Source organism: Syngnathus acus, chromosome 2 (assembly GCF_901709675.1).
Source record: "Syngnathus acus chromosome 2, fSynAcu1.2, whole genome shotgun sequence".
NCBI lineage: Eukaryota > Metazoa > Chordata > Actinopteri > Syngnathiformes > Syngnathidae > Syngnathus > Syngnathus acus.
In genome coordinates this window covers 135640-153682 of record NC_051088.1, presented here as the reverse complement: position 1 = coordinate 153682, position 18043 = coordinate 135640, and the positions used below count along the sequence as shown (strand labels likewise).

The window sequence follows — 18043 nt, the reverse complement described above, 5'->3', positions numbered from 1 at the left end:
AGACTGGGGTGGTGGTTCCCCTCTTTAAGAAGGGGGACCGGAGGGTGTGTTCCAATTACAGGGGAATTACACTCCTCAGCCTCCCTGGTAAGGTCTATTCAGGGGTGCTGGAGAGGAGGGTCCGTCGGGAGGTCGAACCTCGGATTCAGGAGGAACAGTGTGGCTTTCGGGAGTACGGGGTACCGAGCCAACTGATAAGGGCGGTTCGGTCCCTGTATCACCGATGCCAGAGTTTGGTCCGCATTTCCGGCAGTAAGTCGGATTCGTTCCCAGTGAGGGTTGGACTCCGCCAAGGCTGCCCTTTGTCACCGATTCTGTTCATAATTTTTATGGACAGAATTTCTAGGTGCAGCCGAGGCGTTGAGGGTGTCCGGTTTGGGGACCTCAGCATCGCGTCTCTGCTTTTTGCAGACGACGTTGTGCTGTTGGCTTCTTCAGGCCGTGATCTCCAGCTCTCACTGGAGCGGTTCGCAGCCGAGTGTGAAGCGGTCGGGATGAGGGTCAGCACCTCCAAATCCGAGTCCATGGTCCTCGATCGGAAAAGGGTGGAATGCCCTCTCCGGATCGGGGATGAGATCCTGCCCCAAGTGGAGGAGTTTAAGTATCTTGGGGTCTTGTTCACGAGTGAGGGGAGGATGGAGCGCGAGATCGACAGGCGGATCGGTGCAGCGTCGGCAGTAATGCGGACTCTGTACCGGTCCGTCGTGCTAAAGAGAGAGCTGAGCCAAAAGGCAAAGCTCTCAATTTACCGGTCGATTTACGCTCCTACCCTCACCTATGGTCACGAGCTATGGGTCGTGACCGAAAGAACGAGATCCCGGATACAAGCGGCCGAAATGAGTTTTCTCCGCAGGATGTCCGGGCTCTCCCTTAGAGATAGGGTGAGAAGTTCGGTCATCCGGGAGAGACTCGGAGTAGAGTCGCTACTCCTCCACGTTGAGAGGAGCCAGATGAGGTGGCTCGGGCATCTCATCAGGATGCCTCCTGGACGCCTCCCTGGGGAGGTGTTCCGGGCATGTCCCACCGGTAGGAGACCACGGGGACGACCCAGGACGCGCTGGAGAGACTATGTCTCTCGGCTGGCCTGGGAGCGCCTTGGGATCCCCCGGGATGAGCTAGATGAAGTGGCTGGGGAGAGGGCAGTCTGGGAGTCCCTCCTGAAGCTGCTGCCCCCGCGACCCGACCCCGGATAAGCGGAAGAAGATGGATGGATGGATGAAGTTATTATAATAGTATTTCTTGCAATTCCTTAATATATTTAGTTTAGTTTAGTTTATTGTTTAGCACATATTATTATAACAAATAACAGTGCAAGGAGGGAGACGAAGCCTAGGGCTTGTAAGGAGCTCCACTCCTGTATAAACAAAGTGCACAACAAACAAAGTGCTGTGTCATCAAATATCATTCAAGTGTTTAAGAAAAAAAATATATATAAATGAATAAACAAAAGCATAACTAGCTAAATATTAATTCGTCATATTTATATATGCATATATACGAATGTGTATGTATACATACATAAACAAATACACTATACAAAATGAGAAACAAGAGAAACAAATTCGACACTTAGCGATGTTGAAGCAATCAAAAAGACACCAGGTAAGAAATAGCTAAGAGGGAGCAGAAGAACTGCAAACAGAAAATAACAAAACAAGGAAGAATCAGGGTATAAATAGTGGTTTAAGTTGATGTTCTTAGTATGGATCAGCTGAGTGCGGTGGAGTAATTTTGGACTGGTAGGATCATGAGTGAAGAAGGTGGTGTTTCAGGTGCTTTCTAAAAGCAACCTGTGAAGATATGGATCGGATATGGATTGGTAGCTCATTCCAGAGTGAGGGCCCTCTAAAATGGATATTATATTGATGGCGTGATGTTCGACAGGACGGTGGGTGGAGATTGTCCCCCTGTCTTGTTGGATAACAATGAAAATCAGATACAAATGCGAAGAAATTATGAAAAGTGGCTGGAAGACAGTGTTTCCTATATATATATTTATGGGTGAGTAGACAGGTTTGATGAATATTTACTTTATCAATTGGCAGTAATGAATAATTTCTAAACAATGGTGCCGATGGTTCATATCTATTTGAGAAAGAGATCATTTTTAGGAACTTCTTTTGTATGATGAGTAATTTGTTGAGGTATGTTGGATATGTAGCTGCCCAGACTATGTTGCAGTAATTGAGTAAAGGAAACAGGAAACTATAATACAGAGTGAGATGAGCAGACGGATGGACCAAGGGACAAACTTTTCGTAAAATACCTAGCGTTTTCATGGATCTTTTGCAAACCAAATCAATGTGTTCAGACCAGTTTAAGTGTTTATCTACTATAACTCCTAGGAATTTAGTGCTAGTAACTTGATGGATTTCGTTATTATTTATGTAAATTTTGATCTGTTCTTTCGGGTAAGATTTATTTATATTGCAGAAGATCATGAAGTTACATTTTTTTATATTGAGTGACAACTTATTTATTTTGAACCATTTTGTAACAGCGTGCAACTCAGTATTCACACTTGCAATGAGGAAATTAAATTCCTTGTGGGTGGCAATGAGATTGGTATCATCCGCAAATAACAAAGGAAGAAAATTTGAACAAGACATGGAAAAATCATTTATGTACACCAAAAATAATAGAGGACCCAATATTGAGCCCTGCGGGACCCCAAATAGTATTTTAGATCTGTTGGAAGAACAACCATTTATATATACATATTGTTCTCTGTTGGCGAGATAGTTTGTGAACCATTTCAGGGCAGAATCGTTCACTCCATATCTCTCTAGCTTAGCGATAAGGATCTTATGGTCGACAGTATCAAATGCTTTGCTTAAATCTAGAAAGACACCAAGAGCGAATTTCTTATTGTCAAGAGCTGTTGAGATGTGGTTGGCAAGCTGAAGCAGTGCATGCTCAGTAGAAAACTTTTTGCGGAAACCGTATTGATGTTTATAGAGAATATTGTTTGTTTCTAGGTGCTTTGCCAATCTTGAGTAAACCATTTTTTCTAGAATCTTGGAGAAGCAAGGAAGAACGGATATAGGTCGATAATTACCATATTCATTAGTCTCACCAGCTTTGAAGATAGGAATGACTTTAGCAATTTTTAATTCTTGGGGTACAATGCCAAATTTTAAAGATAAGGAGAAAATGTGTGTTAGTGGAATTATTATTGAATGAATGATTTTCTTAATAAGTATGCTTCTGATCTCATCATGGCCAGGGGCCGAGTTTTTCAAGCTCATGACGATGTTGTAAACTTCCTCAACACTATGAGGGTCAAGAATGGAGAGTGAAGGAAACTGCCCTTTAATAAGGCAACAGGGGCTTGTATCAGAGGTTGAGAAGCTAGATGCCAAGGTAGCGCCAACATTTACAAAGAAATCATTGAAACCATTAGAAATATCTATTAGGTTTGAATGAGCTCTATTCTTCCCCAGCATCTCACTTGGGGTAGATGTTTTTGATTTTTTGCGATGTAATAAATGGTTGATAAGATTCCATGTTGTTTTGATGTCACCGGAGGCTTGTGTAAATTTATCAGCATAGTAAGTTTGTTTGTTTTTCCTTAGTAATACTGTAAATTTGTTTTTATATTTCTTGTATGTTTCTATATTTATAGGGATGGGATTTGCAATAGATTTTCTATATAGTTTATTTTTTTTACGTGAAGATTTTTTTAGTTCATCCGTTATCCATGGTTTCCCCTTAGAGTTATTTTTACGACTAGAAGTTAAAGGAAAGGAGGACTCTAATGCATTTGTGAGTATTGTTAGAAAGGAGTGATAGGCTTTGTTGACATCTTGCAACAGGATAACCTCATCCCATGACACAGAGCTGATGATAGATATAAAAGATACCATGTTTTTCTCAGTAAATTTGCGGAATTTCATTTGATCACCAATATGATGTTTGATTTCAGGACTACTATCATTGTGGATGAGATGGAAGACAGGAAGATGGTTGGATACATCACAGATCAAAAGGCCAGATGTTATCTTGTAGTCTAGAGAATTAAATAGGATATTGTCTATGAGAGTGGCCGTTGAGCTTGTGATCCTGGAGGGTTTGTTGATAAGAGGGAAAAAGTTACTGGAATATAATGTATTAAGGAAGTCTGCTGTATGTGACTGCTTAGTTTCAAGCAAATTAATATTATAGTCACCAAGTAAGACACACAATTTGTTTTCTTTGTTTATGATTTCTAGAGTAGAGTCGAGGGCTTCATTGAAGGTGATTTTATCAGAGTCTGGTGGTCTATATATACATCCAATTATCACATTTTTGTTGTTTATAAGTGAGCAAAATGAGAGTTCTATAAACACAGATTCTGCTACAGTCATGTCAAAGTTGACACTTAGATCCTTTCTGGGAGAGAAATTGAAGTTATCTATCACATACAGTGAGACTCCTCCACCTTGCTTGTTTGGTCTACAGGAATGTATAGGAGTGTAGTGAGAGAGAGGGTAGCTAGATGTATTATCAACCATCCAAGTTTCAGTAAGAGCTATTACTGAAAAAGAATGTGTTAAGGTTGATAAATAGGTTTTTAGACCATCATAATTTTTAGAGATACTCCGTACATTGAAGTGGACAGTGGAGAATACATTTGTTTGGCAGTGGCCAGGAGGAGTATTGCACAGTTTGTTAAACATATCTTCAGAAAAATATTCACATGACATTTCAACAGATTTTAAGGGAGTGTAATTTGTATCTGGGTTAAGGAAGGACTCATAGATACCAGCATTAGCATTCTCTAGGTCAAATGAATTAAATAGTAAAGAGTCTAGATTCGGTGGGACAGAAATTCCTGCATTTGTGAGAATGTCACTGGATGGCATGAAAGGTGTAAGGGAACTGTCTACCTGAGATGGATGTCCTCCCTGCCAGTCTCTGTTTGCCTTGTTGTACTTCGCTGTAATCCATTATTCTCGTCCGGAGGGTCCATAGGTACCAGTTAATGATCATTAGTTCAGCCATTGTAGATGTTTGGTTCCCCCACCACCAGGCCATATTTCTTCAGTTCCTCCAGTTCACTCACAACGAGAGTTTTGACATCTTCTGGTGTTGCTCCGTTTGTTTTAATCCATACTTTACAGTTTCTGACCCACGTTGCGAGAATCTTGTTTTCCTTCTTCAGTTTGCGTGCGTTCCAGGCTATCTCAGCATTCTTCTTAGTGAGGTGCTCATTTAGGTAAACACCCGTTCCTTGTAGCTTCCTCCCTTGCTTCGAAAGATCCACTTTATGTTTTTTTAGTTAACATATTAGTTAGCTTATTCTTATACTTCTTATATTTATCTTCTAATTCCTTAGTTCTATGCTTTATGATTTGCCTATATAATGTATTTTTCTTTTTACAGGCATTCCGCAGACCCTTTGACATCCACTGATTCTCATTGTACTTGTAGGTTTTACAGTATCTTTTAATTGGGCAATTTTTATCATATAATGTCTTAAAAATACTTGGGAATTTATCATATGCTTTGTTAGTATCAGTGTCCTCATATATCAGATCCCAATTTTGTTGCAAAAGCTCATTTTTTAGTGCATTCATGGAGTCTTCCGTTTTAACCCTTCTGTACATTGGCCTATTGTCCTTGTGCTGTTTATTGATGTCATTATAAACTGTAAAGACTGGGAGATGGTCATTGATGTCATTCACCAATAGTCCACTTACTGTGTTGTTTTCCATTTCATTTGTGAAAATGTTATCAATTAAGGTTGCAGATTGCACTGTAATTCGGCTAGGTCTAGTAATCTTTGGGTATAAACCAGTACTGAATAGAGTATTGATGAAATCTTCAGTCTTCTTATGTTTATTAGGATTTAAAAGGTCTATGTTTAAGTCTCCCCCAATGAATGTGATTTTCTGATTCGTTATAGTAAAGAGTACCTCCATCCAGTTTCAAAGCAAGTCTATGTCTGATCCCGGTGTTCTGTATATACAGCTTACCACAATATTTCTTTTTGCTCTACTTATCTCTATTCTCTATTATTCATGTATAACAACTCGTATCCTTCCATCTCAAATTCCATGCCTCTCTCGTCATTAAACCATGTTTCAGAAATTAAAATAACATTAAAGGGCTGTGTAAAATAGTCCTTAATGTTTTGAAAATTGGCATACATACTTCTGCTATTGAAGTGAATTTTTGATATTTTGTTTTCGGCCGTAAAAGTGCGTTTGTATTGTTCATCTGTATAGTAGTTGCAGTCATTGTTGAGGTTCAAGAGAAAATTGTTTTCCGGATCAATATAATTTCCAATGTCTAGGTGCTTGTAGGTTGTGTAGTTGAAAGTATTTAGTTCAGTCTGTTGAAGTTCATTAATTCTAAGTATTGCTGGTGATTCAGAGTGCTGTGTCTGTGTAGTGTCCAGAGTCATGCAGAGTTTTGTGCTTCACGTAACCCATTGTCCGTTGTTCAGTGTACTAAGGTTGGTTGTGCTGCTTGGGCGTGCTGGTGCGTGGATGGATGATCAGTCTGTCGTTTCGTAGGTAGGCAATGTCTTCTCTTTCTCTTGCTGCTCTCAACTCTGGCATAAGCTCTTTTCTTTTCCTTTTGACGGAGTCTGTGTAGTCCTCATTGAAATAGATTCTTGTGCCTTGAAGAGCTTTTGTCCGTTGCAATATGGCGTCTCTGTCTTTATACCTGAGGAGTTTAACAACTACAGGTCTTGGTTTGTCACCTTCTCTAGGTTTCCCTATACGGTTTGCTCTCTCTATTTTTACCTTGTGCGGTAGTTTGAGTTTTTCTTTCAAAATGTTTGTGATTGTCTCCTCTGTATCAGCCCAGGTTTCTCTTAGTGCTTCTGCCACTCCATCAAATACCAGGTTGTTTCTTCTCGTTTGTCATTCCAGGTATTCCAGTTTGTCAGTCATAGATAGCAAACTTCCACACACTTTAAATATGACAGCCTGCATTGTGTTGGCTTTTTCAGTTTGTTTGTTGTTGCAAGACTTCAGGTCATACACTTCTTTTTGGGTGAATTGCAGACTCGCCTTGACCTCTTGGATGTCTTTAATAACAATCTCAAATCTTTTATTTGTGGAATCCATCATAAGTTGGACGAAGCCTTTAAAAATCTCCTGCTGCTGTTGTAGGAGGGCCATAAACATATCCTTCTGTTTTTGCATCAGGTCAGACACCTGGCTAGGTGACATGTACTCACCCTCATCTTCTGGCTTCTTCTCTACTTTTTTAGGCATCTTTGTGTCTGCAACATTAACTCAGGAGCACAATATGACAAACAATCTGACCAACAAAACAAAAATTAAAACAATTTGTGATGCTTTTTCTTGTAAATCAAAATGAGGAAGTCAAGGTTAATGATGATGATGATAGAACTTGATTCATCCCACAGCGGGGAAATTTACAACAACAACAACAACAACAGTCTTTGTTGCTGTCAGTTGCTTCATCAAACTGTAAGGCAAAACTTTTGTCTTTGAGTTTCTCGACCAGCTGTTCTTTGAGATCGTTGGCAATGTCATTTATACGTCTGGCGACAGAGTAATTGGACAGAGGGACAGTTTTTCACGCGTCCAGAATGACAGAGACGATGTCTAATGCTGCAGGCCAGTGACGTGCGGTGAGGTTCATGACTGGGGAGGCACTGACGTCAACACCCCCCCCCCCTTTCCCGGTAAAATTTGTCCGGCACCTAACCGTGTCACAAAAAAGGTTGGGGAACGCTGCTCTAGTGTGGCTTATTCATTATTTAATTTGAACTATTTTAATTAAAATCTCATAGCAGCAGTCTTCACACATAAAAACACTCAAGAAAGCACATGGAATCAAAAACTTGTTTTCTATCGTGCGTACCACTCCATTTGAAAAGACATGCTCCGAAGTCCCGTTGTCCGAATCAAACCTTTTAACTTCGGAGTTGGTCTTCCTTTACTGATGACCTTCTGCTTCGACCGAAAATCCATAGTTGAAAATCGTTTGGATATGTAATCCTCCATTGTAAAACGAAATGTAAAAACGGAGAAAAAAAAAAACGAATGTAAAACGAAATAAATGGAGGACTGCTCCTCAGTTGTTCACTGTAAATTTGAACTGGAGATCTCTTATTCTACAGGGAGGTGCATGAAGCATCCCGGGATCACTAGCACTCCCTGCCATAAGGCTGGAGAACCTTTTTTTCGTAGCCTCCGTAAGGTCTCTGTTCAAAGCCGTTTTGTTCATCTAAAGAAACACGACGTTACAGACAGATGACAAAAAACATTACATATTATATACATCAACTACGAAAATTAGTTAATATACCCACAGTGTTTGAACACTTAAACAGCGACATAAAGACAGAGAGCAGTTCAGTCTAACTGCATAGCCTGTCAACATAGGCAGCCGTGTGATTACGCAATCCTCAGAGGAGGCGAGGCAGGAAGTTGGCTCCTCCGACCGAATCGTCTTCGGTTTTAAAATAACTATAAAAATTCAGTGATTTTGGTTCAAAATGATACAAAACTATTGAAATTAAAAGGAAAATGACTTTATAATAAAAACAATTGAATTTGTTTTTCCCCTTTTCATGTTGGCAAGGGAGGCGTGGTGCTGCAGGGAGTATCAGTTCCTCTGCTATGGTGTTTTTTTTTTGCACTGAGCAATTTGGTATGCCACTTTATACAATGCGAACAGTGCTCGCTGGTTTACTGAAGTAGCACTCACAAAGCGGGACGATTGTTGGCAATATTCGGCACGTTTTCGCTGAAAAAATTCAAGCGGCTTATCAGCGTGATTGGGGTACAATGACTTTAAGTGCCGCCTTAATTTATTTGGCTTCATACTGTCCGCTGCCAACATTTTTAAACATACCTTGAACATACCAGTCTTTCCTCGTCTCCCACCGTAGTAACAGTGAAGCCAAGCGCTACATACGCTTGGTCATATTTCCTTGTCTTGGCTTTCGGGAGACTTACGTTTGTCTCATTATCTGTGTCCCTCTCCGCCTTTCTTTTCACTCCTATCAAATATTTTTTCATTGTGTTGCTGAAGAGTTTGTTCGTTGAATTTTTACATCTCTTGCTCTGTGCTGTGTGCTCTTGTTTGGTGCAAAAATACCGCAACTCCCTGCGCAAACTCTGAAAATGAGTGCGCCACTCCCACCCACTGAGTGGATGTGCAATTACACTTCATTCTAGTACGCCAAAAAAAGTATGTTCCCGAGGTCACATGCCCCCCCCCTGGCATCGCTCCGCGCCCCACTATTTGAGAAGGACTGGGCTAGAGGAAGCCGCTGCTGGGCCTCGATGCTAGCTAGCCGCCGCTGGGGAGGTTCGTCGTGTTATCCTGTCGACTCAAATACCTCCTCTCGTTTGCGGTCATATACTAACATCTGTGGCAAAGCTGGTGATTGGTAATTGTGATGACAAGCCGAGATTTGTGAGTTGATCTTTATATTCTACTTCAGGGGTCTCAAACTCCAGTCCTCGGGGGCCGCATTCCTACATGTTTTCCAAGTTTCCCTCGTTAAACACACCTGATTCAATTATCAGGCTCCTGCAGAACGTGAGGATGAACTGATCATTTGAATCAGGTGTGTTTAACGAGGGAAACTTGGAAAACGTAGGAATGCGGCCCCCGAGGACTGGAGTTTGAGACCCCTGTTCTACTTAATTGCTGTGCTGATACCGCCATTTACAGGGATTTTAGTCATTCTTTTTTGGTACCTCAACACGCAGGATGATAAGAATTGGAGGCAGAACATTGGAATGTTTGTGTGTGGAGGGGTATGCAATGTTTGACTTAATGTGTAATGTGCTGATACTGATACAAAAAACAGCTAATGTCAGCTGAATAATCGCTTTGGGCTGAGGCATTAAGGCATGTAGTAGGCCATGATCTTGTGTCAACAGAATCTTGTGTGAATGTGGTCTTTTGGGATGCTTTTTGTAAGCGTGTTAAATGTCATCATCATGCTTAAATACTGACATTGGCGATTGATCTACTGCCCGTGGTATCTCTCAGGTTGTGTCTCTGGGTGTCACTTCCTTCACACTGTGCACTCTGGGAATAAACCGTTTCCACGCCGCCACCAGCTCTTCACAATCAAAGATGCGGCGTGTGGAGCGTTGTCGCTCGGTGCTGATCAAGCTGGCCATGGTATGGGTCGCCGCGGTGCTGCTGGCGAGTCCTGAGCTCTTTTTATGGCAAGTTGCAAGGACCACCACCACCGCCACCACCACTGATTCCTGCTCCAGCAGTGTCTCCTCACCTCCATCCCTCCTCCTGCCGGACTCCCTACACTCGCTGCTACACAGGTATCATCAGGTGAGACCATACCCACTTTGTCAGTCGACACACCCACCCAGAGGCTGTGAATATGTTTACAACCAGGTTGTACGAGATTTAGATTTTCAGTTGGTCAGTTTTTATTGGTTCCTGAGCAGCAACCACAAAGAGGCCTCTGTTGTTTTTGTAAAAAGTCTTCTTGTGATTTTCTATTAATTTTGCCACAATGAATTGCATTTTTTGGGGGCCTAACTATACATCAAAACTCACCAAAATTTGCACACTCATTGGGCCCTGCAATATTTTCAAGTCATCATGCACAATTAGAAAAATGTTGAGTGTACTTGAAATTTGGGTTTGCTTTGACTACAAACATTACACTCTGAACTTGTGACGGATCAGGCAGTAAAACCAGATGCAGAGCGACACAGACTTTATTGTTGAAGGGGAAGAGACGGTGTAGCGCCGGAGCCGTGGTCAAGTTGGTGCGCTGGCGTCGCTGGGTGATGGCTGGCGGACGTGACGGGCGGTGTCGCGTTCGAGCACGTCTCTGTGGCTGGCTGAGGGCTGGACACCCCCTGGTGGGAAAAGCAGCAGAGCAAGCACGCAGTAGGGCAGGGCGTGCGCGCAGCAGGGCAGCGCGTAGAGGAGTTTAGGACGAGCAGGCGGCCGGGACAGGCGGCGAGCAAGACGAGGTCAGTAACGGCAGGTGGTCAGGACGCAAGCAAGGCGAGACCGGGCTAGGTCGGCAATGGGAGTCAGGCGGACAGGACACAGTGTGCAAACGAGTGGCATCACTAAGGAGTGACTGGATGGCTTTAAATAGGGAGACTAATAAGCCAGTGACAGGTGTGGGTGATTTCTTGATTAGGGGCGTGGTCGAGTGGCAGGTGTTGCAGGTGCTGCTTTAAAATTTTGCCACATTTTTGCCCTTTATAGAAGTCATATTGAACTATTTTTTATTCTGATGTATTCATTTGCATTCATTTTCAAAAAATTCCAATTCCAATGTGCCTGTATCCTTACATGCCAGTTCCCTAACACGTACAGGCTGGCCCTTTGTAGTAGCTCGCAGCCGTGATTATGGTAAGTTTTATAAACATAAAATATAGTTTCAGTTTGTTGTCATTAACTAAATATATTCATGGGCCCTACGCTCACAGCTGTAATTATGGTAAGTTTTATAAACATGAAATATACTTTCAGTTTGTTGTCATTAATTAAACATATTCATTTGTTTTTGTTTACTATAAAAACCTTGGTTTTTCAGTACTGGCAGAGTGTTATCTTGATACTTTTCCCAGGCCCGCTTGTGGTGGACTTTTGGCTGTTACTTCTGCCGGCCCGTGCTCTTCACCGTCCTCTGCCAAATGGCGACCCGCAACATGCACAGTGACTCCAGCTCTGCTCACAAACAGTGTAGCCATGATAACCCATCTTCCAGTCATAAGCGACATGATCACGAGGCGCTGGAACGGCAGCTCAACTGCACGTTGTTAGCATTAGCACTAGTGTACACTATCTGCGTGTAAGGTAGGTGATGATTTAATATGAACATCTATACTAGTGTTGATTGCTCTCAGACTGCAACGGAAGCTCAGCTTCTCCCAAAAGCCCTGTCTCTGAGCAAAAAGTAGTGAAATGCATATGTACTTCTGTCGGGTCTACATCCATAGACTAAAATTCCCTAGAACACCTTTGATCTTTTGTTAAGAATGTCTTTTTATGTCAGGTACCCTTCTTATTGCCCACAGTGTCAGCGCATTTACACAGTTGGATGCTGAGCGTAAACTGCTTTGTACAGTGAGTTGGGGCTCACTGCATGAAATTGGACAGTCATTGGATACATCAGAATCAGAATTTGCTTTATTATCATTGTCAGTGAATCGTAGACTACATCTCTAGGATGAGGCGGTTCGGTAGGCACTGGTTAGCACAACCGCCTCACAGGTAGGAGGGTGCGGGTTCGATTCCACCCCCGGCCCTCCCTGTGTGGAGTTTGCATATTCAAGATTCAAGAGTTTTTTATTCGCCATGTTTGAGCGTGCCTGTTAGGGTTTGCAGAATATCTTCATCGTATGATTATGTTGGAATGTAACCTGTAATAATTTACCTAGCTTGTCCTGTCTTACCAAAAGTAGTAGACCAAAGTGCTAAGATCTTTTCACCTGATTGACTAGCTGCAGAGGAAGCAATCAAAGTTGCTTTGTTTACACAAAGTCGTAAAAGGCCCCCTGCTATGCTTTGATCAGCAGGGAAGCGCCTTCACCCCATCCTGTGTTCCCACACCCCCACTTTCAACCCCACTCTGTTTCTCTCAATAAATATGCACCTGATGAGGCCTGAGTCAGACTTCATTCGACCATCGCTGTTGTTTACAGCGACGAGTGAACTCTCCACCTGCAGGTGTCTGAAACGACTAACTTGTCTCCAGTGTGGTTCTTGCAAAATAAGTTAGAGTGAGCACTACCCTAACATTTTGGTGCCGAAACCCGGGACCCTCATACCCGCCATCTGGCTGACGGAGGACGACGCGCTGTACACCGTCGACGGGCCAGCGTCCATTAGGAGGACCTGGTAAAGAAAGACCTGGGAAGGAAATTCTTCGCTGGGCCAGCGTCTTAGGTCTGCCTTCGTCTGACAGAGGTGGATTGACGGGATCCGGCAGTGCAACGAACCAGGGGACAAGTAAGTTAAAGAAAAAAGCGCTGATACGGCTTTGGTTTGTCCTAGCTATGAGATACGGCTTTGGTTTGTCCGGGCTATGAGATACGGCTTTGGTTTTTCCAAGCTATGAAACAGCTGGGATTCTAGTCCCAGTGGAAGGAACGGGCTAAGAAAAGACAGAGTCTCTTTTTCCTAATTGAAGAAGGGCGTAGATTCTTTTTTTTTTGTCCGTTCTTCCAAGCTGTTTGGGAGGGTTTTACACCCATCCTGGATAGGCCTAAAGATAAAAAGCGCTGGAGTTTGTGTGGTTGAGAGTGCGACTGGTAGGATAAATTGACTGCAAAGAGAAATTGGTGGAAGGTCAATTTAAACCTGCGTTGAGGATCCTCAAAGAAAATTAAAAAAAATAAAAAATTGTATGAACCTAAAATACCAAATTAAGATGGGAAACAAAACCGGTAAATCCCTAGCTCTTGAAGGAGATGAGAAGTACATGGCGTGTAAATTTCTTAATTGTATGCAATACATGCCAAAGTGGAAGAAAAAGTATGGAGTAGAAGGGAAGTTGAAAGTTGAAGTGTGGAAGATAGTGGTTGATGTTTTGGAGGAGAGTGTAGATAGGAAAACAAAGGGACTGAAAAAGAAAAGAAAAGAGAGAGTTGAATTGTGCTAGACCAGGGATGGGCAAACTTTTTGACTCGCGGGCCGAACTGGGTTCTAAATTTGGACCGGAGGGCCGAACCAGGAGCAGATGGACGTAGTGTTTGTGTGAAGTAATATAAGCGACCTGTAAAGGTCATTGCATAAAAGATTTTGGCCTTTAGTAGGTAGTAAAGCATGGATATTCCAAACAAGTTTTTTGAAAACAAATGCATTTATTAACAGCATTAAAAAAAAAAAAAAAAATTCACTAAAAAACTGCTATCAGTGATTCTCATAAAATACGACACTGTTATTATGAATAACAGTCTCCATCACTTCAGTTGCCTGCAGGTCAGATTAATGAAAGATGTTTATCTTATGAGATCACATCAAACGGCAAACATTCTGACCAAATATATCATCTTGAAGAATCGGTGAAAGCATACATCCAAATAAAGTAATCAAAACGGCAACACGGTGAGGGGTATCTGAAAATCAGAGCAGAGTTTTAACTCACAAACATCTGGTAACAGAGGTGAGGAAACGGGAAACACTTCCTTAAAGTAAGCCTTAAGAACTTTACAGGTTAAGATTAGTCGCAAACAGGTGGTGCATCAATGTCCTTGAGCATCCTGCATTGTTTGAAAATGAGAATGGTCGCTAGCTTCAATCCCTGCTATGTGTACAAATCATATTCAAAATGCATTTTTTTACAACAAACTTGAGAGCCTCCCCTTCATTTTCAGTGGGAACAGTGTTGTTGGTCTCCCTTTTTTGCTAGTGCGTCATAGTCTGGAGTCAAATTTGTTGTGGCAATTCTTAGGAGAGATCCGAGGTGTTGGTCCGTTTACCTCGATCTGTGACGGGTTGATGTTGACGTGGCTGAACGTCACGTCGCGTACGTCGAGCCAAATTGGCCACTCTTTTTTTAAACACTCGGCACTGTGTCCACCTTGCTTTTCCTTGGGCGACTCATTTTAATAGAAGGATTCCAGGGGAAGGTTTGTGGGTGGCTTTAACGTAAAACTGTATCTGAAAGCGCGAATTACAAGAATGCTGTCGTCACAGCCCACACTCTAAATTCGGGACTGATACAAATTGAGCGCGAGTGCGCCATGTCCGTACTACTGAGTACGTGCACGCACTTGTGAGTGTGCACCGAGCTTTCTGACACGGCTTCCGGTAGTAAATGCGCAGGCGAGCGGTTCCCCATCTACTGGGGAAACGCAGTCATTGCAGGCAAAATGACCAAAAAAAAAAGTTTAATAATACAATTAATTCAGGGTTGGCGGGCCGGATTAAACGGTCCCGTGGGCCGGATGTGGCCCGCGGGCCGTAGTTTGCCCACCCCTGTGCTAGACTGTGGTTGAAGGCTTCACAAGAGAGATCTTGTGCAAAGAATGCGAACTATATTTCGAAGACGAGCGAATTATGGTCATTTGGCAGGAATAAAACAGAAGCCTGGGGAAGATACTGATGATTTTCGCTTAAGATTTGAAAAAGAATTCAGGGTGCATAGTGGCACCCCATTCAATGATGCAGCTGAGAGTGCTTATCAGCAACGTCTTAAAAACGTGCTCATCACTGTTTCCCCCCCCCCCCCCCGACTTCGGCAACTGGGTGAGGAAACATTTGGTGGAAGTAGATATTGCAAGTGTGACAACAACTATGCAATGGGCCAGACATGCTGAAAAAGTGATCAAAAGAGGCAAAAGTTCTGATGTATTTCATCTAGGTGATGATGATGATGTTGACCTAGATGAAGATACAACAGTCTTCTTTCATGGGTCCCAGCAGGCCAGAGGAAGAGGTAGAGGCCAACAAGGTCGTCGAGCTCGAGCTGGCAGGCTCCCCTAACCCAAACCCCCACCATCGGAGCTGTCCGTGACATCACTCCCATCAATAACTGCACCTGCCATCTATGCAGGTGACTTCAACTGTCAGCACACAGACTGGGGTTACAACCACACAACACCTAATGGAGTGGCGCTGAGTGAATGGGCCTCCAACACTGATGCTCTGCTGCTGTACAACCCCAAGGAGCCTCCAACGTTCTTCTCTGCACGCTGGAACACCTCCACCAACCCGGACCTGGCCCTCGCCATCTGCCACAGTAAAGACCCGAAACCGGAGAGACGCATCCTGGATAGGTTTCCCCGATCACATCACCGGCCATCCATCATTAAAGTCCCAGCACTGGTGGAACCGGTACCAGGGAAACCCGTCAAGCGATGGAACTTCCGAAAGGCCAACTGGGAGTCGTATGCTGAGGAGACTGAAAGAAGGTCAGCTGGCCTGCCAGACCCAGACACAGCCGATCTGGATGCGGCCTATGCAGCCTACTGCCAGGTCTTCCTGGGTGCGGCAAAGAAGACCATCCCACGGGGCTATAACAGGAACTACATCCCGGGTTGGGACAAGGAATGCAGCCGCCTTCTGTGTGATCACCAGAGGGCTAGCTCCAGAGAAGAGGTGGACATGACTGCAGCAGCACTGCTCCAGAAGCTGGATATCACCCGTAGGGCCAGATGGACAGAAGTCGTCGAATCAATCGACTTCACCCATTCTAGTCGCAAGGCGTGGCAGACCATCAACCAGCTCACAGGCAGAAATACAACACCCCACAGCTGCCCAGTCACAGCAAATGCCATTGCATCCCATCTCCTGAAGAACGGCCGCTTCCCGGATGTTGATAAAGTTTTTGCCCGACTGATATCGTGTGAGGTGTCTGGCCTCTCGGGAGCGGCCAGTGTCGATTCCAACCTCTCGGGAGAATTCACAGCAGAGGAACTCAGTGAGGCCTTGAGCAAGCTCAAGCCAGGCAAATCCCCTGGCCGTGACAACATCCACCCAGAGTTTGTCATCCACCAGAGCACAACAACATCTGGTTGGCTCTGTGCTTTCTTTACATCATGCTACCGGAGATTAAAGCTCCCAAAGACTTGGCGCCGTGCCTCTGTCATAGCTCTGCCGAAGCCAAATAAACCTGCAGAAGATCCTAAGTCATACAGACCAATCTCGCTGCTCTATGTCCCATTTAAGATCTTGGAGAAGATGATCCATAGCCGCATCGAGCCAGTGGTGGACTCACAGCTCCCACGGGAACAAGCTGGTTTCCGTCGTGGAAGATCAACAGCAGACCAGGTAACACTACTCTGTCAGGACATCGAGGACAGCTTCCAGGACAGTGAGAAAGCTGGGGTAGTGTACCTGGATCTGACGGCTGCATATGACACCGTGTGGCACCGGGGACCCCACCTGAAGCTGCTGAGGACAATACCAGACCGGCACATGGTGAAGTTCATCATGGAGACAATTTCCAACCGCAGCTTCATCCTCCAGACCAGCAGTGGCCAGTGCAGTAGGCTCAGAAGACTGAGGAACGGGGTACCGCAGGGGTCTGTCCTCTCGCCGATGTTGTTCAATGTTTACATCCACGACCTACCTGATACCGCATCGAGAAAGTATGGCTACGCAGACGACCTTGCCATCATGCTGAGCCGACCAACGTGGAAGGCGATGGAAGAGGGTCTTAATGAAGACATGGGCACACTGGTAGCATACCTTCGGAGGTGGCGTCTACAGCTCAGCGTCGGAAAGACAGTCGCAGCGGCATACCATCTTAGCACCAGAGAAGCCAGGAGGGAACTTGAGGTGCGCGTTGACAACAAATGTCTGGAGGTCCAGCAAGCCCCGAAGTACCTTGGAGTGCGTCTGGATCGGACATTATCCTTCAAACAACACCTGGAAGAAGTCAAGGCCAAGGTGACATCCAGAGCCGCGCTGATCCGCCGCCTCGCTGGAACAACCTGGGGAGCCTCCGCTAAGACGCTGCGAATATCCACCCAAGCCCTGGTCTTCTCTGCAGCAGAATACTGCAGCCCAGTCTGGAGCAGAAGCCCGCATGCGAGAAAGGTCGACGTGGCTATTAATACCTCCCTCCGGATAATAACTAGATGCTTGAAACCTACTCCTGTGTCCCTCTTGCCGGTCCTCGCGGGAATAGCACCGGCCGGCCTCCGACGGGAGGCTGCCACCCTCGCCCTGGCCAGGAAGGCACAAAAATATGACTGGCACATCTTGCACAACACCACAATAACACCAGCACCACCAAGCAGACTCAAGTCCCGCCACCCCTACAACAAGGCAGCACAAGAGATGCTCAACTCCACCTCTGAGGACATCTCCAGAGATGCATGGTTGGCAGCAGCTTGGAAGCAGGGGTGGGAGTCGGCCGGACCCTCCCGAGTCCACCGCTACATTTGGGACCCAGGAGATGGCGCCATTGGAGGGGACGACCTAACACGCCGGCAATGGACCACGCTGAACCGCCTACGGACTGGGGTCGGTCGCTTTGGGTCATCAATGAAGACGTGGGGCTTGGCGGACAGTGCGGCATGCGAGTGTGGTGACCCTGAGCAGACCGCCGACCATATAATCAACATCTGCCCCTTATATGGACCACCCTCGGAAGCCAGCCTCTTCGACCTAGGAC

At 44.6% G+C, this 18043-nt stretch overlaps 1 protein-coding gene across 1 annotated transcript in view; it reads left to right on the top strand.

The window, feature by feature from the left end:
- LOC119116549 (G-protein coupled receptor 37-like 1) overlaps positions 1-11771 on the top strand; it is a 38365-nt gene extending 26594 nt beyond the window's left edge. Inside the window, exons 6-7 of the mRNA XM_037242007.1 lie at positions 9976-10278; positions 11544-11771. Of these exons, the coding sequence (XP_037097902.1) occupies positions 9976-10278; positions 11544-11771 (531 nt within the window). The remainder of the gene's footprint in view (positions 1-9975; positions 10279-11543) is intronic.
- Positions 11772-18043: the final 6272 nt, after the last annotated feature.